General features: G+C 38.5%; 1 protein-coding gene across 1 annotated transcript; it reads right to left on the reverse strand.

Annotated features, from left to right (window-relative positions):
• Nucleotides 1-7,496: 7,496 nt before the first annotated feature.
• Nucleotides 7,497-25,700, reverse strand: LOC139713389 (ribosomal L1 domain-containing protein 1-like). Its single transcript, XM_071625124.1, has 7 exons — nt 25,617-25,700; nt 23,089-23,231; nt 12,572-12,710; nt 11,828-11,976; nt 11,243-11,344; nt 9,272-9,513; nt 7,497-7,747 (listed from the first exon to the last, which is right to left on the reverse strand). Exons 1-7 carry the CDS (start codon nt 25,659-25,661, stop codon nt 7,497-7,499), a joined length of 1,071 nt encoding a protein of 356 aa, XP_071481225.1. The 5' UTR covers nt 25,662-25,700.
• Between the last annotated feature and the right edge of the window lie 319 nt (nt 25,701-26,019).

A 26,019-nucleotide genomic window follows, 5' to 3' on the forward strand; every position in this document is an offset into this window, starting at 1 on the left:
AAACCTTACATGTGGTTTATCTGATTCTCTGCCAATTTTACCTAGGCAAAGCATGACGACTACTCACATGGGCCATTTTACACACACATCATACACACAACATTTCCTTCTTCATAAGTCACATGTGGTTTTTTAAAGAGCATTTTATGATCTATGGGGTTGGTTTCATGTCACTACGTTTCCAACCGTCATTTCCAAAAGTTGTAAAAGTTGCAGCAGTCACCCCATCAGTTCTTGCCACTGATTGGTTGCTCTCCGGCCGCTGCCATGGCAACTATGTAAATTGCAACTGAAATGGTCCCTTGACAACCATTCATCCTCTTCCTCTGTCAGAAGTGGACACACACCTAGATGTTGGAGGGGTTTTAACCCTTTGCAGGCTTTTGGAAAACCCCACAGCATTTTACACACTCTCCAAAGTCCCTGGTATATAAAGGGTTAAATCTATTGAAACCAGAACTAACAGTGCCTTTTTACATGTAGGCCTATGCACAGACAGACACACACATAGTTATGTACTCAGTATCCATTGTGCAATGACTTGCAGCCCTCTGCTACAAACTAAAGCACACTGAAATAGGGGTTATAGGTTAACTACTTTTTTTACAAGTATATTTTGTCCCATCGATCGTATTCTGTCATACATTGTACAAGTCAATGACTCTCCTTTAGTGTTATGAATGCATGCTTTTATGTCTGTGTGCGTGGAGGTATAGTAGATAATGTTATTCCTGTAGGTACTTTGATATCAGTATTCATATTTTTAGTGTGCCGCAACAGCTGTGTAAATACTGAGGAATTTTAGATACAATGTACTGCGTGATATCTTTTGATGTTTCTTATCGTATTACAAATAATTTACAACTATTGTATGTTGCATGGTATATATTTTCCACATTGAGATTTTTTAAGAGTGCCTTTTGTCCAATATACTCCATGTCAGGCACGATTTCACATTTCTTTATTTTTGTCATCTTCATTTTATTTTCTCCCACACCCCTCACTCTGTCTCTTATTTCTTGTAGCATTTGAAATTTTGCTGAAAATTAGTTTTGCCATAGAGCTGCAGAAAGTTTAGCCTTCAGCTGTTGATTTTTTACAAATTACATTTCCAAGCTATTTGTCATGATATAGGAGCAGTCTTATTTTTAATGAATTACTGGAACATTGTTTGTAAGTGGATATGTATTCTTCAGATAGATATCGTTGATCAGGTGCTGTCGGTAAAAGAGATAAAAATGTTATGTCTTGGATTATTGTAAATGCTACTGTGAACATTGCATATAATTCTATTACATGAAAGATAAGTCTCAAATTGTGCATGTAAGAAGAAGGACCTTAATGCCACACAAAGTGTAAGGAGTTATGTAAGCAGCCTTCCAGCTCTTAATGTACAATATGTGAATACAATAATGTAGCTGTGTAGGGTTCGATCTTACTGCTATTTAAGTTCTCACTACTTTTGGAAGAGAAATTTTCATTGGTAACTTTGACAGCTGCAGAGTAGTCTAAAGTTTAAAAACCACAGGGCATGTATTCTCTTATCCATAGTGCATTGCAGGTTTCATATTTGCAGTTCTTGTAATTTTCTCCTATACAGCTGTATTTGTGCCGTGTACAGGGATGTGAGAGTACTTCCAGAAAAAAAGTCTGAAAAAATCTGAAACTTATGAAAAAAGTTCTGAAGTGCCTAAAAATTGTGAACATTTTTGAACTGCAGAAAGTCTGAACAGTGGGTTTGGGGCAGAGTAAAAAAAAGTCTGAAATCGGATTGAACTCTGAACTCTCACATCCTTGTGTGTTGATCAGCAAACAACGAATGGCGTTACGAACGTAAGATCACCACAAACACTGTAGTTTCAGTCCTGTCTGCTACCTTCATAGCTGAAATTTTGTGCAATCAAGGGTCTGCTCAGCTTGGTTTTGTCATGGCAGAGGATCTCTACCTACATGCCTTTAATGTGTAATGATGTAATGAATGTTTTTAATGTCGACCATTGCTGGTTTGTTTACTTATAGAAATAACAGCATAGTCTGTACTCAAGACTGATTATTGAATTTTCTAAGCCTGTCAGTTGTGTACATATCCTCGTAAGACTTGTCTTGCACAATACTTCCATGTTAGTTTGCAGGCTTTTTGTTCTGTGGTGCTGGTCATATTGAGACATTGCTGTTCTTCCAAAAACTTGTTTCACATCACAAAATGGAGTTGTAATTAATCTCATTATGCTCTCACAAATCTTTAATTGCATTTTAGTATTGTACAATCATTTGAATCCGTCAGAAGATCTGCTGTGTTGTGCTGTTGTTTTGTACCATGAGGTTTATGGTATTTCAGCTGAAAATATAAACTGTGTAACTTCTAAGTAGAGTGTATTGTTCTCTTCCAATGCTGGATATGAATAAGGAAATGTTTGCACTGCTTTGCGTCTACAGCTTGCGCATCGGCAAATGATACCCACTGTGTAGGAACAAGAAGTTGCTCTACCCCTTGACTTGACGAAACTGCCATTCACTGGACATTGTTGTCCTGTCGTTGTTTAGCAGCTTTCCATTGTGAAAGAAGAATATGTACAGCAAGAAGCTGTCATGTTTGCTATCACATGTACCCATGTTTAACTCATCCAGCCCCAGGACCACATTTATATGGTTTGACATTGTTACAAATGTATCTCTTTATTTTGATATCTACTACAGTGCACTCCCATTATACATGTAACAAAGTCCTCAGGGCTGGTGGTTTTATTTTGTTATATCAAAATTTCATTATAACCAAACAATAAAGTACATGGAGATACATGTAGAAGCATGTACAAGATATATTAATGATAATTTTGGGTTCTGAATTTTTACTCCACTGTAATGAGAATTTCTTTATAACCTTGTTTGTTAATAATGGGAGTGCCTTCATTGTTTAATGTTTAATTGGTGAGGATAAAAGCTGTTTTGTTTTTTATGCCTCCGCCACGAAGTGGTGCCGGAGGCATTATGTTTTCGGGTTGTCCGTCCGTCCGTCCGTCCGTCCGTCCGTCCGTCCTTCCGTCCGTCCGTCTTTCCGTCCGTCCGTAATGAATTTTGTGGACAAGGTAACTATCAAAAGCTGTTGAGGTATCCTAATGAAACTTGGCATGTATGTGTATTAGGGGGTGAAGTTGTGCCTATCAACTTTTGGGTGCACGTGCTCAAGGTCAAAGGTCAAAAGGTCAAGGTCAAATACATAAAATTTCACTATTTCCACCATATCTATGCGATGCCTGAAGATATTTTCTTGAAACTTAGTGCATACATGTATTACCCAATTTAGATTCTCTGGTGAAAGTTTGGGTCATGAGGTCAAAGGTCAAAGGTCAAAAGGTCGAGTAAAAGTATTAAAACTTCTTTTTTTTCTCTGTAAATTGGAAAATTGTTCAAGGTATCTTCATGGAACATAGTATATACATGTACTGACTGGCAGTGATTATCTAGAGAATGTAGGGTTCATGGGGTCAAAGGTCAGGGGTCAAAGGTCAAGTGCAACACTTCAAAATTTTACTATTTCCCTCATGTTCATGCAATGCCAGCAGGATTATTATTTTTTTTACACTTGGTGTATGCATGTGTAACCTAATAGAAATTCTCTGGAGAGTTTTTTTTTTTTCTTTTTTTTTTTTGCCTCAAAGGTCAAAAGGTCAAAGATCAAGTGAAAGTGCTGAACTATCATTTGTAACTTTTTCCTCCATATTTCGGAAGTGGCTCAATTTATCTTGAAACTTACTGCATATTTATGCATGTTCTACCTGAAAGTGATTATCTTATGAATTTTAGGGTCAAAGGCCAGATGAACATGGTAACAATTTACTATTCAGTACAGAAATTGCACTTTTTCTCCATACTGGTACCATGAAAATTACTCAATGCATAAATGTATGAATGGGTCAAAGTCAAGTTAAAGTCCTTAAATCCCCAAATACATGCTCTCCTATTCATCCAATTAAACCAAGGTCAAGGAAGGTGAACACTCAACACATTTGTGACAAACTTGTCATTTCAATATTTTGCCAGTTTTGTGAAAATGTAATCACACATTGTCCACATGTACTATCTAGACCTATTAGGAGAATCATGCATTATGGCGGAGGCATACCAGTCGCCATAGCGACATTTCTAGTTTCCTTTGAATCCACTTTGGTCAAATACCATTGCTCATTTTGGTTGCAAAATTATCAAAAGATATTAATTACCAACCCCTAAATTGGCGATGCATTTTGGGCAATTCAGCTTCCTTTTTCTTTCTTGAATTAGCTTTTATCTTGTTTTTTTTTTTATTTTATGCAGATATAAAGAATCCAATTTGTCCATTTAGTCTTTTTTTTTCTTAGATTGAATACTTGGAAGAAAAAAAAGATGCGGAGTTGGCAAATTGATGTGGACAACATGATCCCTGGACTTGATTGGTTGAATACTGTAGTTATCAACAATTCTGTCAGTACTTCTAGTAGCTGCCCTGTTTTAACAGCCATACTTTGATCACAGATTGCACCGAGGATGGTTAATATGTGCAAGGCAGACAGGTTTCACTGATGCAGGTTTGATTGCTCATCCGACGCAGTGGTTGAATTAGATGTGTGCTGAGGGAGTCCGAGATAGACATGTTCGTCTACTGTAAAACCAGGAATCTTTGCGTGCATTTTAATCTCGCCAAGATTCGCAAAATTTAAATTCACGCAAGAATTTTTGTGTACAGTATATGCATTGAATGCCATTGGCAATTTGCGAAAAACTTTATGCCACGAATATATCATGTTTTACAGTACACTGTATATGCACTGTTTCAGCATGTTTTGATATCAAACATTTCACATCTAGGGCAGAGAAGCATCATATTTTTTCCTTCCATAGTGTAGTAAGATTTATCATGCAAACAGTTGTGATATTTGTTTGTCTTATTGTCAGTACAGTACAATGATTACATAACTATGCATTTTAGTAATTCCTTTGGTAGGTCCTCAACATGCAATGCAATTACATGATGCCATTTTGTATTTTGTGCCATAGATATAGTTCTCTTGATCTTTTCTTTACCTTTTATTTGTAGTCAAATGAGATCTTAAATATACACATTTGTATGCATGTGTTGGCAACATGATTGTCAAAAAAAAAATGGGACAGTAAAACCTTTGCTTTATAAGGCTGTGCTCCAAGAGAATATTCATTACAATGAAACACATACAATTACAGGTAAAGACTTTTCCCCCAATCTAAGTGGGCAATGATAAACTTTGTATTCTTCTTAAGTATCTCTCACAACAAAATGTCATACACAATGTAAGACTTTATTTGAGCAGACAAGTACCACACTGGTCAGAAGAAAACAAAAATGTTTCTATTGTCAGCCTTCTCGGTTTTCAGTGGCAGAGACTTATTTACACGAGTGTTGTCATTGATGGAAAGGACATGTTCTGCTGAAAAAAAAAAAAATTACTGTATGACACTTTCCTTCCTATCCATTGTATCACAACATGGATTGCTTTTCACTCTCCATCCTACCACATTACCTCCATCTTTTTTCTTTTTTTTATAAAATGAAAAGTCAGATGATTGATTTGTTATGTGAAAGTAAGTCCAACTTCTGCAAGTTTAAGTCTGTGGACAATTCTCATGTGTGCCAAATGTATAACTGTAACTGTTCCCTATGGCTTATTTGCAAATTTGAGTTCCCCCCATGTTGGTATGCTTGTACTTGTAGTTTTGGCATAAATATAGAATTGAAATGGCAAGCCCGGATAAGAACTTCCTGGTTGTCACACCGAAACTTGTGTTTTCTTTTTTTTTTTTGTCTTTTTTTTTTTGTCTTTAAAGCAGACAGTTTCTCTGGCTGCATACCATGGGAATTCACAGAGCAATAAATGACCAGTTACATATTTTACATGAATATCTTCTTTTATTCTTATTAACTCCATTCTATTTTCTGTACAGCAGATGACGGAATATTGAACAGCATGAGTAGAAATGAAGTTGAGCGATAAGAATGAGCGAGAGGACAGAGCAACAGACAGACAAACAGAGGAAAAGGAAGATACAGGTTTTGGGTTGGTTTACTGTGTTTCATAATGTAACAGAAACACAAGGAACATGTACATTACCGTACATACATGTATTACAGTGACATAATATTATCACATACTTTGTACTCTGTAGTGCTGCTATTTCTTGGTTCTGTCCTGAACATATTCTTTAAAAAAAATTTTAAAAAAAATCAATGTAAGGGTACTAAATGGAAACAGGCTGCCCCAAGTGCTATCTAAAATAATCAAAATGACCATTAAATATGTTATCCGGCCAGCAATGCATGAAGCAGAGCAGTGAAACAAACTTTACCAACATCATATAATCTTGTGAACGTCCTTTCACAAAACCATTAATATTCTTCTTTATCTCATTCTTTTGGGAGAATCGTTAAAAGACAAGACAAATGCTAGACATACACTGGTAATTCGCACAGCATACACCACACTGTCAGTTTAGGTAATGGAAGGATAATGACTGTACAATCATGCTGTTGATGGTATTTAAGTCTCTTGGTAGCAACAATCAAAATTGCATCATCTTATTCAAGCATATGGGACTGTACTATGTCCCCCGAAAAAAAATTACAATGGGACCCTCCTTAATGATATCTTTAAAAATAGTGAATCAATCCGAATACAAATTCAGGGTATGAAACTATAACTCATTGCCCACATCTTACAGAAAACCCCATTCGATTTGCTTCATTGGTCAAAGAGAAATGAGGAATTTTGTAGAGGATGTCAAGAATCTCTTCCTTTCAAGTTCTGTCTATTGTATTCACACACAAAAGCATCGAATTGCTAAACTTGGAAGACTCGGACTCATGACATGCTTTACAACATTCCACATTTCTCTGTGACTGCTTAACCAAATTGAATGGAGTTTTCTGCAAAATAGAGCTAAGATGTTATATTCTAAGACCTTGAAGTAGCATTTAGACATTAATTATATTGGGTGTTATCAATGCAAAAATTTGATTGTAATTTTTGTTGGGACATACAGTACAGTTGTTTTGTTTTAAATAATTTTGCCAAAGGCTTGAAGTACTGCAAACCTTAATCACATTTGAACAGAGACATCCAACAAAAGTCAATAAATGCTACAGCTGGCATGCTTCTTTTTGTATTATTATTCATAATAAAAATATGGAATAACACTTTTGATTATGAAATACCTTCTATTTTGTAAATAATATAAAATATGATAAAATCGTAATATCACATACCTGAATGCATTGTAAAAAAAAAGGAAAAAAAAGGGAAAAAAAGAAGTGCTATTAAAAAAAAGTATTTATATATGGAAGTAGATCAAAGTCAATAAAATTTTTGCCAGCTCAAACAACACAATGGCATAATTCCGTAGAAGAAGTGCATCTTACAAAGATAATGTAAGGCTTCAATCCACATACAAGATGCGAGTGACAGTTCCAAGAGAGAATGAAAATTGCTTCATTTCTTCTTCTTCTTTCCCCCGACTTTTGGGGTCGGCTTCCGCAATCCCGCTCCACCGACGCTACCCTGCCCTGACTTCTTGGCCACCTTTCCCGGCGTGGCAGCTTCACTCGCCTTCTGTTTTTTTCTCTTGAGGCTCTTCTTCTTCTCTGAAACCGCTTGGACATCTTTCTGGTCAGCCTTGACCTGGGTCTCTGTCTTGGCCTTTGCCTTGGCTCTCTTGGCTTCCAACCGCATCTGCCTGTTTACTGGAGATGAACAGGGCGCGGGAAATTGGGACATAGCATATCTTGTAAATAGCCAACATTTGCACATCAAAATAAAGACATACAACTATTAAATACAGGTGCATACACAGAGACACACATACATGTACTCTTCTTTCTGTATTCATATTTGCCTTTGTTCCAAATAAACTTTTTTTTTTTTTGCAAATAAAGTGGACCTGTTCAAATCTTTAGCAACTAGTATGCAAGAGTGACTGTGGCATGATCAATCAACCAAGTGTTCAAAACTAAATAAAAATACAAGCCATCAGAAAAGGTAGGTGCGTAACTTGTCTCCATTAGCAGGAAGAAGTTGCATAAACTTTTGATAAGGGGATGAAGCTGTGTGATCATTGACAGTTTTTTTTTTGTCCTTTTTTTTTGGGGGGGGGGGGGGGAGGGGGGTTTCCGCCTGTTTTTCACTTGCTGTACTCTTGGACACCATTTTCTTTCCTTTGTGACCCATGTAAGTGGTGTCTGCCCTGTGGATTTGAAGCAGTCATAGAGATTTATTTACAACAGTGGCGGATCCAGAGGGGGGCGCACCGGCTGCGCATCCCCTCTTTTAATTTTGTAAAGGTGCCTCCCCTTTACGGAATTCCTGGATACGCCCCTGTACAAGGTCTACAAAAGTCTACAAGCCGTTACTCTCACTCACTTTGCCACATGGCTACATCATAACAGTCTATGCGCCCTTATAATACTTCTATTCACTCTACAAACACTGAAAAAGAATCAAATCTTAAATCCTTACTCTGTCTTCAGTGGAGGTCCTACATATCATTATAACATGCCTTATTCATTAAAGGACAAGTTCACCTTCAAAGACATGTGGATTGAGTGAATGCAGCAATACATAGTAGAACACATCAGTGAGAATTTGAGGAAAATCCGACAATCCATTCAAAAGTTATCAATTTTTATAGTTTCTGCTCAGTGACAGCTGGATGAGGAGATTATTACACCATGTGATATCACATGCGTGTAGAACAATATAAAGAAAATATTTAAAAATTTGACATATTTTCACTTTTCTCACATTACAAAAGAACACTTGACTCGCCTCTTCCAGAAGGCAGAGGGAATAATATTACTCATAACATACATATGTCAGTGACAAGTCGAGCAAATGTGCACCTTTTTCAAAAAATAAAATTTTGTGAAATTCTCTTTATATTTTCCTTATGTCGTTCTATGTATGTGACATCATAAACTGCAATAGTCTTCTCATCCAGCAGTGACTGTGCACAAACTTATAAAAATCATAACTTCATAACGATCATCCGATTCCCCCCCCCCCCCCAACTTTCACTGAGGTGTTCAACTGATGTTGCTGCATTCACTCAATACAAATATATATGAAGGTGGACTTGTCCTTTAATCTTCAAGTACCAAAACTGGTCATGATTTCATATAGTCCAGGCCCCATAACACATAGCAATGTGAAAACCATGCATCTATTGATTGCGAAGGAAGAAAAAAAAAATAAGCAGAGCCATGTCTTACATCTTGTGATGTCAGAATTATCCACCACTGTCCTGTCCTGATCACCCTTAGCAACAGGTTCCCATTCCTCATGAATGAGAGATGTGTAGACGGGAAGTGAGACCGACTTTTCCGTTCGGACAAAGATGGACTTTATATTCCTCTGGCCCTCTGGGATGAATCTCTGGAGGCTGGCAATGGTTGTCATGATGTTGTCTGTAACAGCCTCAGCAGGCAGGGCCGTATTGCCTATGGTTACCGTGCTACCAGCGATATGCAAAGAGTCGAAAATAAATGCAAATATTACATGACTTGGAAGATATGTATTTGATGCGGAATCTTTCATGGATTGTTCCATCATTTTAAAGGAGAAGTCCACCTTCATAGACATGTGGACTGAGTGAACGCAGCAATATTAGTAGAACACCTCAGTGAGAGTTTGAGGAAAATTGGACAACCTGTTCAAAAGTTATGAATTTTTGAAGTTTCTGCTCAGTCACTGCTGGATGAGAAGACTACTACAGCTTGTGATGTCACATGTGTACAGTGATATAAAGAAAACATAAAGAAAATTCAACATATTTTCATGTTTCTCACATAATAAAAGAATGCTCGACTTGCCTCTTTCAGAAGGCAGGAGGAATAATATTACCCTTAACATACATCAGCAACAGGTTGAGGAAATGTGCACTTTTTTCAAAAAATTAAATTTTGTGAAATTCTCTTTATATTTTCCTTATATCGTTGTACGCATGTGACAACATACACTGTAGTAGTCTTCTCATCCAGCAGTGACTGCACAGATATTTCAAAAATGTATAACTTTTGAATGGGTAGTCTGATTTTCCCCAAACTTTCACTAATGTGTTCTAACAATATTGATGTATTCACTCAATCCACATGTATATGTGACCCGCTACAACAAAATGGTCCTAAAGTCGCGCATGGTCGAAGCCGTGAAAATCGAGTTTGAAGTTAGAGCATCAAAATTGGTCAAAACTTACGATTTTCTGAATTTGACATATTATTAGAGTCTGACATGTTTTCTATCATCTGTCGAAATTTTGAGGCAAAATGATGAAAGGAAAGACCAAAAAATAGCGTTTTTCTGGGCCATGTTTTTTTGGCGTTTCAACGAAGCGGAAACCGGTTCAAACATTTGGATTGAGCGCCACACATAGGCTCCGCCCCTAACAACGACCGGAGTGATCTCATTGGTCAGTTTGCTGCTTGCCACTAACCGAAGCGTGAAGCTCGCACACTGCCCAGTTGACTGGTGCGTGCGGGCGGGTTGCGCTATGCCTAGCCGCTTCTCCTGACATCCTGGTCACTGATTGGTCGGTGAGAAGACCGCCGACGCTGTGTTTGAATGAGCATTTCGGGGGTTGCTAGGGCTTAACTTCTATTGTCCGGAGGTGAATACTGACTTGCGTGTCTCTTGATTGTGATTGCGTCGCAAGGAGAACTTTTAGGGCGCTTTTCTCGAAACAGTGATTTCCCAGACGTCTTGACATGCTCTCTTTTAAACATCGATATCTCCGCAGCCGATTATTTTTATAAGACGTGTTATATATCAATTTAAAGCAGAAAGATTAGGGAATTGTGTCATGCAATTTTCAAATAATCGACCTCGCCCGACTTTAGGATCATTTTGTTGTAGCGGGTCACATATGAAGGTGGACTTGTCCTTTAAGTGTCAAACAGATAGTCTTTGAATGCAATAATAACATGAGGAAAGAATTCAGTGCTCTACCATTTTGACGAACATGGTTATAATGAAATTCCTGTTGCAACGAAGTAAATATTCAGGCCACAACATTATCCACTCTATGTAATTTTATTGTCTATTTGTTCGGTTACAACAAAAATTTCGATATAACGAAATAAAACTGCCGGTCCCAAGGACTTCGTAATAACGGAAGTCCACTGTATTGAGAGTGTTTTTATTTGTTCATCACTGTGGAACCAACACAGGTCTAAACGGTAAATTACCTGCAGCTCCCTCTATGGGTGAGAATGAGGTAGGTGGCATTCACAGCAGTTTCGAGCTCTGACTTTAGATCCTTCTTCTCCAAGTTGACTGTAACTGGATACCTGATCAATTAAAACAAAACAAGATTAAACAAAATATCACACCTTCATATCAAAACATAAAACAAGATTAACCAAAATATCACACGTTCATATTACCACCCCCCCACCCAAAAAAAAAAAAAAAAAATTAAAGAGAAATGCTTTGAAGTGCAAGACTAATATAGAACAACGTGAACATCACGACTTGCATATTTTCACCAGGAGACTCAATAATACTTTTAACACTTGACAACTATAACTAGAATAACTCTAAACACTGGATAACTTCGTTTTAATCTACACATTAATATGTGCTTTACAATCAAGTGCTGTCCACAGAATAAATCTAAGTGAAATTGAGTGGGCTTGCTAAACTTGAAGATACCGGCTGTAAGATATCTTCCTTCGACTCTGCAAACCTCCACGACGAGGATTCCTTGCCTAGCTTCCAATTCTGAGGACTGCCAGCTACTGCCTACACATAGCTCTCTAATTTTTTCTCACCTATTCCTCTTGTAGAACTCTTTGCCAAGATGCGGGTGCAGCATCCCAAAGATGCGGCTGTCAGCGAGAAAGAGGTTGTAGGACCTAGAGAGGCGCCGCCGCGCCTCGAAGGGGATGTACTCCTTTCTCAGCATCTTAAGTGGTATAACCTGTGTGGGGAGACCAGACATATTCATGCTTTTCATCGTAGAAAACTGAATGCAGGAGGAATGGAGACGGGAATTTCACATTTCATCCCTTCAGATAATGGCAGATTTTCATGCCATACTGTGATATTTTTAATAGGACCATCTACACATGGAATACTTTGTAAAATTTAAATGGATTTGGTTTTCTTTCAGGATAATGGATATGACTAGATGTCATTTACTTTCCAAATTGTAATCATGCAATTTTTTAAGACCATTACTTACAGTGATTCAATAATGCAATATGTACTCACTTGGGTTCTTCTCACTTTCAAGACTCTACAGAGTGTATTAGTCTCTGTTGGTCTAAACATGCACAAATTCAACAGGATCTTGGCATTGGATATAAATCATGTTTGTTGCGGGAGTCATCTATGTTAAATGATAAAGTAAGAAACTAGAGAATCAATGCTGAGAATATGAAGTTATATATCTTCGCTCAACTGAGAAAAAGAGACACATCTGCCTATGGAAGACAGTGTAATGCTGAAGAACAGAGAGAAATCAACAGCCGAGACAGTAGAACATTGGAAGGACTTGGGGACAATCTACCAACCTCATCGACACATGTGATGCCAGCCATTCGCAGTTTGTCCTTATAGTTTAGCTGGCACTGTTCGGAGTCCACGTTGGGTTCATCTTTGACAAAGAGACACACACCAGGGCTGCCTGGGTGAGGGCAGTGGGGCAGTTTGCTGGATTAGGAAACAGACAATTACAACAAATAAAACCGTTGCTTTACATATGTATACCTGGAATCAAATCAAAGAGCTGTAAAGTCAATATTTGTTTGCAGCCCCCCTCCCCCCCCCCCAAAAAAAAAAAAAAAAATGTTGTAAACACTGGTTTGCTCTTATCAATGCCTCACGACCCTGGGCAAAAATCTAACAGTAACCTCATTTTTGGATTAAAATTAGATGAGTGCTATTGATGCATGAGGGTACCGATAAGTACAAACTTAATAGTAGAGCAGATAAGCCCTCAAAATCACGTGAATTGTGCAAAATTTGACTAAAGCATGAAGCTTTCACCAGTGTTAGTACATACCATAAGATTTATTTTAAGATCGGGAGGTAAGTCTGATTTGACCTCTGATGACCTCCAGAGGTCAATGTACTTTAGATATCAGAAAATCGATGTTTTTAGACATTTGCGAATTATATATGTGGTTATGTTGCACTAAACATGCATTTATACCACAGATAAATCATTTCCAGATTAAACAGAGCACTGACAGGTTTTTACCTTTGACCTCTGATGACCTCCAGAGGCCAATGAACTTTAAATATCAAAATATCGATGTTTTTAGACATTTGTGAATGATATAATATGTGGTCATGATTCACTAAACATGCATCTATACTTCAGGGAAACCATTTTCTGATTCCACAGAGCATTGACAGGTTTCTACCTTTGACCTCTGATGACCTTGAGAGGTCAATGACCTCAGAATATCAGAATATTGAAGTATGACATCATTGGTGAAAGGTCAAACATGGTAAAGATGTACAAAACAAGCATATCTGTGTACAATGACATCGTCTTCATATTCCAAGGCACACAGACGAGTTTCTGCCTTTGACCTCTGATGATCTCGAGAGGTCAACGACCTCAAAATATTAGAATAGTTTGGCATCATCAATGGTAAACATGATGATGTTCTAGAGAGCACTCGTAGGCCCTGCTTATTAACGAGCCATTACCGTTCACCTATGAAAATCACACAAGGTCAAATACCTCGAATGAAATGTGAGGATGTTAAAATTGATATTGCGATAGTTAATAGTTAATGATTGTTTATAATGTAGGGCTTTACAAACCATGCATTTCTGTTACCAAAAAAGTGGCTACTCATTCCGCAGAACTTTTCAGGTAATTATCTAAGTCGGGTATGTGCACAGAGCAAGGGGTGTCGATCTGTTTTCACGTGGGGGGGGGGGGGACTTGGAAAATATGTAAAAGCATAAGTTCATGGTGCAAAGGAATGAAGCGGAGGGGTAGGGGGAGGATGTGGGTGTGGGATTGGATTTTTGCAGGTTTAGACCTGAAATCAGTGATTCAGTGTAGCTCTTGTTTAATGTGTGCGTCATCACTTATACGGAAGTTGATGGGGTGTGGGCGCATCTCACCTACCCTCCTCCCAAAGACGAAGTTTTTTTTTTTTTTTTTTTAAGAATCTGATGCATACGTTTTGGGGAATATTTAGAAAATTATGGATCACCAAGGTGTACCAAGTCTATATGGATGGGAACCCAGCAAGCGCAGCGTTGGCGAGGGTAGGGTATTCCACTCCCATTCGAGAGAGCTCTTGTATTTTGAGAAATGAGATTCAACGACCTGGCACACAGGCACTTTTGAAGGAATACCTCGAAATTTGTATCAAAAAGGTGTAGTAAGTCAGCCATCTATGGAGGGAGACCAATCGACAGAAGGATGTGGATGGAGGTATCCCCCTCCCACATTATGGAGCTTTTGCATTCTTTTGTTTGCAATTCAATGATCTCGTGCCACTCTTGGCTGAACTACCATTTTGAAAAAAAAAGTCCATACCCAAACGTGTAGCCATAATCAATGCATGGAGGAGAGGTTGATACAGCGAGAGGAGGGTATGAAAGGGGCTGTCCCCCAATCCTTCCCATGCGAGGGAGCCTTTGCAGTAAGAATAGAAATGTAAAAAAAAAAAATCTAGTATACACATTTATGATGGAATATTTGGGAAATTATCAGTAAAAGGAGTGTACCAAATCTAAGGGTAGAAACCGAGGAGGGATTGTTAATTGAAAGATACACTACCCCCTCCAACAAGAGGGATTTTCTTTAATATGTCGGAACTGAAATTAAAGATCTAGTACATACTTTGTGATGATATAGAACAACAAGGAAAAGTAGAAATTACGCGATGCGTAATATATGTCCCCGCCGGAAGTAGCATTTTGTAACAAAATGTGCAATATAGGTAAAAAATCAAGGTCAATGGTCAAAGAAGTCAAAGGTCAAAATTCTGTGTAGAAGTTTTGAAGCCCTCACCTAGTGCCATCACATAAAGCAAATGGAATCGAAATTGGGTTAGAAATGGCGAAGGAGTAGCATTTTGTAGCCAATGTACAATATAGGTAAAAAATCAAGGTCAAAGGTCAAAGAAGACAAAGGTCAAAATTCTGTGTAGAAGTTTTGAAGCCCTCAACTAGTGCCATCACATAAAGCAAACGGAATCGAAATCGGGTTAGAAATGGCGAAGGAGTAGCATTTTGTAGCAAAATGCACAATATAGGTCAAAAATCAAGGTCAAAGGTCAAAGAAGTCAAAGGTCAAAATTCTGTGTAGAAATTTTGAAGCCCTCAACTAGTGCCATCATATAAAGCAAACGGAATCGAAATCGGGTTAGAAATGGCGAAGGAGTAGCATTTTGTAGCAAAATGTACAATATAGGTCAAAAATCAAGGTCAAAGGTCAAAGAAGTCAAAGGTCAAAATTCTGTGTAGAAGTTTTGAAGCCCTCACCTAGTGCCATCACATAAAGCAAACGGAATCGAAATCGGGTTAGAAATGGCGAAGGAGTAGCATTTTGTAGCAAAATGTACAATATAGGTCAAAGGTCAAGGTCAAAGGTCACAACTGAAATTCTGTGTAGAAGTTTTAGAGCTCCCATGTAATGCTATCATATAAAGCAAAGAGAATCAAAATTGGCTCATAAATGACAGAGAAGTAGCAAATTGAACATTTTGATCACACACGGACGCACACACGGACGGACGCACGGACGGACGGACGCACGGACGCACAGACACACACACGTACGGAGCCCGTTTCATAGTCCCCTGCTCGAACTCGTTCGGCGGGGACAAAAATGGGACAAAAGCACTGAGCGTATATGGAAGGGGACATAACGAAAGATAGTGTGGGGGAGGGGGTATGCAAAGGAGATTCTGCCTTTTAATCTGGTGCATACTATAGCTGAAATGTTCAGTGACAATTCATTTTCTGTCAAAAAAGTGAAGAAAAAAAATCTCCATCTCAGGAAATACTTGGAGGCAAAGTTTTATGTCCCCACCATTCCCCCTCCCATATTTTCTCGGGAGGCGGGGCAAATGCCTCTTGCCCTCCAAAATGAACAATCGTGCATATATAGGAAAGCCTTTTCATCTTTGGAATTCAAATAAAAATATCTCTTAAAAACATTTTTCACAGAATAAGGGAAATTATCATTCCCCAAAGTATGTTATATCTGTGGAAGGAACCAAGCAGGGGGAAGGAGTCTATCGAAAGGAGATATCCCCTCTCACAGAAGGGAGATTTTGCATTTCAGAATTAAATTTTAACAATCCGATGCACACTTAAAGTGAAAAACTTGGGCAGTTTTCTGTCTAAAAAGCAAAAAGCAAAAAACAACAACAAAAACTAACAACAACAAAACATAGTCCACATCTCAGAATTTAATGGGGTGGGGGTCAACTATCCCTGCCACCACCCCACCCCTCCTCCAAACTGATGCCCCGGTATGTGCATGTGTTTTATTCCACTTGTTGAAAAGAAGAGAGAGTTTTAAGAAACAATATTGTTCAGTGGTCGCTATCCCAGTCAAGTAAATTGTTTATCGATAAGGTGATTTCCTTCACCTGTATACCTTAAGATGATGTAGGCTTGGTATTTGCCTTGCACGTTATTACATCTATTTCTTTTTTAGTATTCTCGTTTATATTTTGATGTGAAAGTTGTTTACTTTGCCAAGATTTTATTTGTACATAGAAAAAATAATCCAAGACTGAAAATGAAACTGATACAATATCTAATGATTGACATGATGCACATATTGTGTATTTCTATAGCAATAAAAGTGAGCAATTCAAAAGGCGTGTACTCATTTCACATGAACATTAGCGATGATCCTCTGACCTCTGGAGGATATTGAAAGATATGCATCAAAATGTAAGAATATTGATGTCTGGTCTCATTGGTTTGTAATGGCTAGCTGCTTATGAAATAATAATTCTATTTTTTTTAAAATGCATTTTGTGTGTGTGTGTGTGTGTGTGTGTGTGTGTGTCCAAAATTGTATGCAGAGTATTCCACACACAGTTCAATTTTGACTTCCATCTAGGACAATGAGCGGTTACTTTTTTCTCAACTACACTGTAATATCAAAATCTATTGAAAAAACACGGTGGCGGCTGGGTCTAACACATTATCATTCCTTTTCGTTGGAGATCCATGCGGGATGGTCAAAACAAACATAGAAAAACAGATATCTCAGACCTAATTGTTATAACAAAGCATCATATCCTCATATACCCAACCCAACCCTCTATGCCCAGACAATGTAAACCACCCCATGGACTTACTTGGAGCTTTAGAATATCCTTTGTCAACAGAGAGAGACATCCAAACCTTTGCAGTGCCGACTAAGATCTGCCATGGAACTGATTGGTATTGGCTCTGCATCATTGACAGCAGATCTCGTTTCCTATTCTCCTTCTTCTTCTTCTTCTTCTTCTTCTTCTTCTTCTTCTTCTTCTTCTTCTTCTTCTTCTTCTTCTTCTTCATTATACTGTGTAATCTTGTGATATTCTGCCATGCAGCCTTTTCTTAATTGGTTAAAGAAGGTATCCAAAGAGCTATATGAAGCAAAAAACAACAAACAAATGCAAAAACAAAAAGAGAGACATATGTATCTTTAATAACAGAGCTGAATATTGAGTATCTATCTCCTGAAGTGTTTCAAAGAGATACAAGAGACAGTGGCCGAGAGTAGCCGCCACCTTTTTTCGGAGTAGGCCTACTTTGTGTTCTTGCAAATGATGCCTGACATTTTTGGTCATTTGCCCTTTTTGAAGAATGCAGCAATAGAGCCACAACTTCCTGCGGAGTGGATATTGTGGGGTTCTTGATGCAGAACATCATCGCTGAATTTGCCTGTGCTGTACTTTCTTACAGGGATTGCCATTGTAGTTTTGTTTTGTTTTGCTTTGTTTTGTTTTTCAAGTGTGGCTGTAACACTGCTTGTTTTGCATATGATGGTCATTGCAGCTAAAGAGTGCGTATCTTCTCTGGATCATTCCAAACTTCATGATGTTTCACCTGGGTGAATGGATCCCAGATGATGCATGCATATTCCAGGACAGTCCTGAGCGGCATGGAGTAGCAAAACACCTGAACTTTATGATACTCGTATCTTCGTCTGGAGAGAGTCTTTGGTTGAAGTATAACCTTTTTAAGCTGCTGTGGCGATTTGATTCCAGCTGAGCCTCCTATTGGAACTCCAAAATATTTTGCACAATCCGCTTTCTCCACGGTTTGCCATGAAGGCTTATCTATTCCCTGGGTAGGTCTCGGATGGCAATAGCTAGTTGCAATACACAGGATTGCTTCATGTGGAATGCATGTTGGGCCTCACAGTATGTCGAAGTTTTCAAGATGGTCCATGATGTCGCAGCTGAGGACTGTATACTCCAGGACCATGAGTCATTCATCGCAGTCATACTGTAACAACCCACCAGCTTTACACTGGCCAATACAGGCCCACCAGCTGGAAACTATGCAAATATTGCCCATGAGCTTGACACTTAGGCAAACCAGTCCCATAATGAGTCCGACAAATGGGGGAAAAATCTATGAGACTTACACTAAATAGATTAAACACTCTGTATATTAGTCTCGTGGGCCTTGTTTTCCTCGAGTGTCGAGATAATGGCCATATTTGCCTATATTTGCTAGTCTTCATAACTAACCCAAACATAACAGTTATATTTGAGGTCACTGCCATCACTCAAGAAACTTAGGCTTTATTTCTGAAGTAATTGACCTCTCACATTTCAGAGACCTGTTACTATAAACCAATGCTCTGTGGAATATGCATACATACTTTGATCAAAACGTCAATGCGTGATTTGTACAGGATTAAGCATTTACGATTACACCAATGAAGCCAAACATCAATACAGGTAAGCCTACACATGTGACCTCAGTGACCTCTCATTGTCCTGAGAGGTCAAAGTTGGATATAATGCACAGGCTAATGACCAATGTTCCATGGAATGACAAGATTCTTCTATTATAGCATAAATGATTGTACATCGGGTATTGCAAAGTTGACCATTGACTATCGATAGAATATCAATATTCTGATATTTTGAGGTCATTGACCTGTCACCTTCCTCAGAGGTCAAAGGTAGAGACACGTGAGTAATTTCTCTTGCTCTGTGGAATAGGAAAACAATTCAATTGTAATACAAATGAATATAACATCTAAATCATGTTTGTCATCAACCAATTGCACCAAATATCAATGTTCTGACATTTTGAGGTCATTGGCCTCATCATAGGTCATCTGAGGTCATCAGAGGTCAAAGGTAGAAATCTGACTCGAAAGGCTCAGTGGAACAATGAGGCAATTCCTCTTACAAAAATTAGTTTGTAGTACATAATTATCGTGTTTCAGTTATGAGTGACGCGTTAAACAGTCAGTCCGCAACGTGAGCGAAAACGCACATATTTATTCAAGTCGTATGCACGGCTGAGCGGTGCTTGCATACGTAATGAGCAGATACATGGTCATGAATAAATCCGTGTAGAACGAGTATTTCTTGTCAGTTTTCGACACTTTTAGTATTGACTAAAAGAGAAAAAATTAGCAAATATGCTCATGATCAAAATAAAACGGAAAAGAAGAATATAGAATATCAAAATCTCTCTCGAATTCGGTATTGTATTCAAAAATATTCTTTCACGTTTGACGCCAAAAAACTAACCTGAAATCTTTCATGCCCCTCTAAAATATGGTGAAGACTATGTCCGCTAAATTATATAGTATCACAATAAGGGCAAGTTTTCTCATCTTCATTTCAATACCGGTCAGGAACTAGCAAAATTCAGAGACATGTCTAGCGTCGAGTTTAAAAAGATTATCCTCGCATTCGCACCGGAATTCTGGGTCTGTGATTGGTCGAAATCTGTCGCAGGACGCGGCGTGTCGCATTGAGCAGTATCCATTGGCTGCTGACTCAATGCTGTGAGTTCAAAAACTATGTATCAGATAGAAGTGTCATTGATATGAGTAATAGCTGAATAGTGTACAATTGAGTTGGAGGTATTTTGAAAATGAAAGCCTATATTAGTTTCATGAAATCCATGATTTTTTTTTTTGAATGTTAGGTTCCAGATTGTGATCGAATTTTCACTCTCTATACAAAACTTGAACTTTACACAGAAACCAATGATGTGTATGTGAGTGTGCACTTACAATGACCCTGAACAATGGACCTGGCTACCACCTGTCCCGAGCTCTGCTGCAAGGCACATGAATGCTTTATCAATTATTCATGTGGATTGCCCTGAGCACTGCTAGTCTGAATTCTTGACACAGGGTGAAATGCATGCACATGAATGAAGTAAGCACATGTTTCCATGTGCTTGCACACACCACATTTCAGAATGAACAAAGACTAGCTGCGATAGTGGAATTCCTCATGAAGCATTCCAATCCTCATTTGATCCTGGTCATTGTCCACGACCATTGTCTGGGTATCAACAACACACTCCACGCGTGTTCATTCACTACCCCACTTCTGGTAAGAAAACATAATTTGCCTTGTTTTCAACAGGAAAATTCACAACCTTAAAAATGGTGCCCCTCTTCGTTTTTTAATTGATCATATTCGCTCAAGTTTCACGATTGTGAAATCGAAGAAATTACGGAGATCTATTTTCAATACCAGTCAGGAACTAGCAAAACATCAAACTATGATCTAAAAGCTTCTTGAACACTGGCAAAATAATCGTTTACTTTGATGCTAAAATGGACTACTATATTGAGATCAAAAATAGGGAAACTAGGTATCAAATTAATGAGCATAATCAGCTCTATAACCTACCCAACCATCCTGGGTCAAACAATGCACTGCGAAAGCTATGAAAGCTGTTATTGCGACCTCTGCAAAAACTCTCGCAAAGTATCGCGAAATCTCGTCAGTCTCAAGGGCACAAACTGCGCAAACGTGATTCTGAATAAAATTGTCGTTTGTGCCTCATTATCGCACGCGCTGCGGACTGACTGTAAAATATCAATTTTCTGACATTTTGAGGTCATTGACCTCTGCAGGTCATCAGAGGTCAAAGATAGAAACCTGTCAGGGCTCTGTGGAATATAAAGACAATTTCACTGTGACAAAAATTAAGTTTTAGTACATCATTACTGTGTTTATCATTAACCAATGACGCAAAATATCAATTTTCTTAGATTTTGAGGTCATTGACCTCTAGAGGTCATCAGAGGTCAATTCAGACTTACCTCCCGATCTTAAAATTAATCTTATAGCATGTACTAACAATGGTGAAAGTTTCATGCTTTAGTCAAATTTTGCACAATTCTTCGGCTTATCTGCTCTACTATAATTAGATGGTACTGAATAATTCAATCGCTATATTTTTAGTGATCCGAATAATCAAGCCTAGCTGATGAAATTGCCTTATAAGATCTTGTAAGACAAGAATGTGAACAGATTATGGTGACCAATAATGATACCAATACAGTATTATTAGTGACTAAGACAAGACAAATTGAATCAAACAGTCCAGTGAAATTTCATGCACTCAAAATCTTGCCGTGCTAATCTAACAAAATGAAGTGAGTGAAATTTTGCATTCATGTAAAAAATGCATGTCAAAAACGTAGCACACTAGGCATCTGATGCAATAATGTAGCCACTGAGTAGGGACTATGTTTACCTGATACAGTGTATCTGAGTTTAATCTAAAGAAGGAATATATTGTGGAAGCAAATGGAGGGAGAATTTCATGCCAAGGCTAGTTCGCAAGTTGACATATTCACTGTTTTAAGTTGGAAATCACTGAGACAACCACAATATTAATAATCATGATGGTCTTTCATTTTTTTGTGGTCTTTTCCTATCACAAACTTTATACAGTTAAACTCGCCTAAGTCGACATCGCATATGTCGAATAATCGCGCAAGTCGATGATTTTAAAAAGTCCCAATTTTTCCCCATTGACTTACCTACACGTATTAATTCACTCACAAGTCGAATTTTGCAAGTCGAATACTCGCCTAAGTCGATGAAATTCCAAGAACACTGTCACGGAAAAACCATTAAATTCACTGTGCCTAAGTCGAATAAGATTTTACTGTGCAATAAATCACTGTCAAAATCACGAGACGCCAGTTTTTGTTTACATAAGACCTAGTCCGACCAGACAGGTGACAAAAAAAAAAAAAAAACGATCTAAAGTCTCAAAATTCAAAGCGATCGCATGCGATTGTTGAACTCTCTTCGTGTTTGGAGGTCCGCTGGTACAGCCCTGTCGCGCTACGTACGTACAGCTATTGGGCTGTGTATAGTTATGCGTACAGCGACTGCACTGTGTATAGTCTGTGTATGTTTGCAGTCTGCGCTGTGCAGTGGATGGATGAAGCTGCTGAGTTTTCAGAGCGGAAAGTAGGGGGAAAGTTACGGGCACGGGTAAATCAGAATTACACCTCTACACGCATTCCAAGCCACGGTATGGTAAACTGGAATCAATCACTGCTCAAATATCGTTCATATTCACTTCCCCAAGGTTTAACAAGGGTGTAAAGTAATCGGACCCATGCCAATACTGTAAATACACTGTCCATGCAAAGTTAGCCGCGGCCCTGCCGGGCGACCCGTGCTGCGACACACCTCTCTAGCTCTCGGCTCCAGAGCAGACAACGTCATACATTTATACATAATGTACGTGTTGTGTAACTGTTGTTAAGTCGATTTTTTTTTACTTACGCACAAGTCGAAAATCGCCTAAGTCGATGTGTTTTGCTCAGTCCCGAGAAGATCGACTTATGCGAGTTTAACTGTACCATTTTCTCCTTATACAGGTGATTTTGATTATGAATATAACCACCTGCCAAATTGAATGTAAACCTGATTTCGTGAAATGTGCCCACGAAATATTTGGCATTTACAGAAACATAAAACTGCACAGAGTGCCACAGTCCTAGACATAGCCCCTCCCACTAAAAAACAACAACAAACAAACAAACAACAACAACAAAAACAAAACTAAGACATGCATGCTTGGGTCTCACATCTGATGTGTCTTGCTTTTCTTTGTGGTGATCTTCCACACAGAGACTTGGAGCTGAATCTTCAGGGCCTCGCCAAACATAATTTCGTCCGCATTCTGCTTTGACTTGTGAAAGGCGATCAGTGCTGTGGCAGCTTCCTTCACCTAAAAGTAGATCATAAAAATATGACAGATACCAAATGACATATTGCAATTCAAGAATAGTAACGAAAACTTGAGAATAAGTTTTCACAAAGAAAAAGTGTTACTGGGTGTGTGTAATCACCTGGTAATATTTCAATTCTGTTAATATGCTGATGACGAATTTCAATTCAATCATTACAAACAGTCACGTTTCTATGCACAACACACACACCTCATTAGTCATATCAACATCATGATCAGTCATAGTCCCCATCCCATCGGCCATGCATCAATCATCAATGACCAACACTTACAACTGTGTTCAACATACATGACATGGCCTGGGCAATATCTCGAAAGCGAAGCTCTCTGGAGTCTTATAGAGACAAGACATCATATACATACGTGTGACAATATTATTTTTATCAAGACCAGATTTAGGTACATACATGTAAATTAACACTGACCCCGCGACCCGGTCAGTATGCATGGTCCTGGTCAATAATGCAGTTCACTCGTATCCCACGAGACAAGCATCAGATATACATTTAGTGAACCCTGGTACTGCACTAGCCTATAAATCAGTCAGACATAGCGGTCCTGATGTCTGGAATGCGCTATCTCAGCATGTTCGTAATTTACAAAAAATAGTTACTTTCATAAGGTCGATCAAACATATTCTATTATCAGCTTCACGCTGAACTCCTGGATACTATCAACTATTAAACTTGCTGTGATCATATATTTCCCCTGAAATCGACACTTGATTGGGATTTATGAGAAATTTAATCAATTTAATCAGTATACTTTGCTTATAATGACTTGACACTTTAAACTTTTTCTTGCTCTCTCTTGTCAATGTCCGACAGGACAAATAGGCACCACACATGCATTTCTTCTTTCCCCCTCATGTTCCCATGCTCTCTTTGTAAATACCCCCCCCCCCCCACTCCTATCAAGCATATACTTGTGTGCACGGGGGTTGCAACGATTTTCAAGCTTTAAACTTATGTTGCAATTCCTTTGCGTGTTCGTTACCTTGAATTTAGCTCTCTTAGTGGAATTGTAAAGTATACTATCCTGTAACTGCTTCTTGGTAGATCTATAGTTATTGTATTCTGTCTTGGCTATATGAGATGTACTTGCATACATTTGTATGCATTCCTATTTTGTGAACACGCATGAAATCTTGAATAAATGAATAAATGAATGAATAATGCATAAATTTTAATTGTGTTCATCTCCAGCCTTTGATCTCAGTATAGTAGTCCATTTTAGCATCAAAGTAAACGATTATTTCGCAGGTGTTCAAGAAGCTTTTAGATCATAGTTTGATGTTTTGCTAGTTCCTGACTGGTATTGAAAATAGATCTCCGTGATTTCTTCGATTTCACAATCGTGAAACTTGAGCGAGTATGATCAATTAAAAAACGAAGAGGGGCACCATTTCTAAGGTTGTGAATTTTCCTGTTGAAAACAAGGCAAATTATGTTTTCTTACCGGAAGTGGGGTAGTGAATGAACACGCGTGGAGTGTGTTGTTGATACCCAGACAATGGTCGTGGACAATGACCAGGATTGGAATGCTTCATGAGGAATTCCACTATCGCAGCTAGTCTTTGTTCATTCTGAAATGTGGTGTGTGCAAGCACATGGAAACATGTGCTTACTTCTTTCATGTGCATGCATTTCACCCTGTGTCAAGAATTCAGACTAGCAGTGCTCAGGGCAATCCACATGAATAATTGATAAAGCATTCATGTGCCTTGCAGCAGAGCTCGGGACAGGTGGTAGCCAGGTTCATTGTTCAGGGTCATTGTAAGTGCACACTCACATACACTTCATTGGTTTCTGTGTAAAGTTCAAGTTTTGTATAGAGAGTGAAAATTCGATCACAATCTGGAACCCAACATTTAAAAAAATCATGGATTTCATGAAACTAATATGGGCTTTCATTTTCAAATTACCTCCAACTCAATTGTACACTATTCAGCTATTACTCATATCAATGACACTTTTATCTGATACATAGTTTTTGAACTCACAGCATTGAGTCAGCAGCCAATGGATACTACGCAATGCGACACGCCGCGTCTTGCGACAGATTTCGACCAATCACAGACCCGGAATTCCGGTGCGAACGCGAGGATAATCTTTTTAAACTCGACGCTAGACATGTCTCTGAATTTTGCTAGTTCCTGACCCGTATTGAAATGAAGATGAGAAAACTTGCCCTTATTGTGATACTATCTAACATGCATTTCAATATGTGGGACTAGAGTGATCAGAATCGGCAGGTTGAGAAACAAATCACCGAGCGAGCGCGGACGTGAGCACACCGCACAGCGTGTTGATGAATCAAATAATCAACTAAAATAGACTTTAAATCATGCAAGCAGAATATTACCTTGTCTCTGCTGATAGCAGAATTCGCAGGCGTATCCATGATCATCAATCTAAAAATGGTTATGCTTCGCACCCTTCGTTCGTAATTCGGTAGTGTGCACGTGTTCAGTTCATTTATGTGTCTTTACTGCGCATCGTGCGTGTGCCCTACACTCCATGCAACATTCAACAAGCATACAAAATCGTCTCGCTCAACTGTGTGGTATGGTATGGTGGGAACTGTGGAGGCCGCTAGACAACTCGACGTGGAAAGAATTCGACCCAGCTCTACGTGCTGTGTCTTATCATAATGACATGCGAATTGAGGGTCGAATTTGATACAAATATTTTCACTCTTCCACACGGGGGAGATCTTGCATTTTCGAAATGTAATTTAACGTTATGTAACACTCTCTGGAAAAATA

The sequence above is a fragment of the Diadema antillarum genome, unplaced genomic scaffold (genome assembly GCF_040938485.1).
Source record: "Diadema antillarum isolate AM-2024a unplaced genomic scaffold, OU_Dant_1.0 seq00001956_RagTag, whole genome shotgun sequence".
NCBI lineage: Eukaryota > Metazoa > Echinodermata > Echinoidea > Diadematoida > Diadematidae > Diadema > Diadema antillarum.

Excerpts from the sequence above, each read along its gene's own strand:
- LOC139713389 (XM_071625124.1), bottom strand. The coding sequence starts at position 25,661 with ATGATCATGGATACGCCTGCGAATTCTGCTATCAGCAGAGACAAG. Across the intron at positions 11,977-12,571 it reads GCATCACATGTGTCGATGAG|GTTATACCACTTAAGATGCT; the intron begins GTTGGTAGATTG and ends CTCCCCACACAG. Across the intron at positions 9,514-11,242 it reads ACCCATAGAGGGAGCTGCAG|CACGGTAACCATAGGCAATA; the intron begins GTAATTTACCGT and ends TATCGCTGGTAG.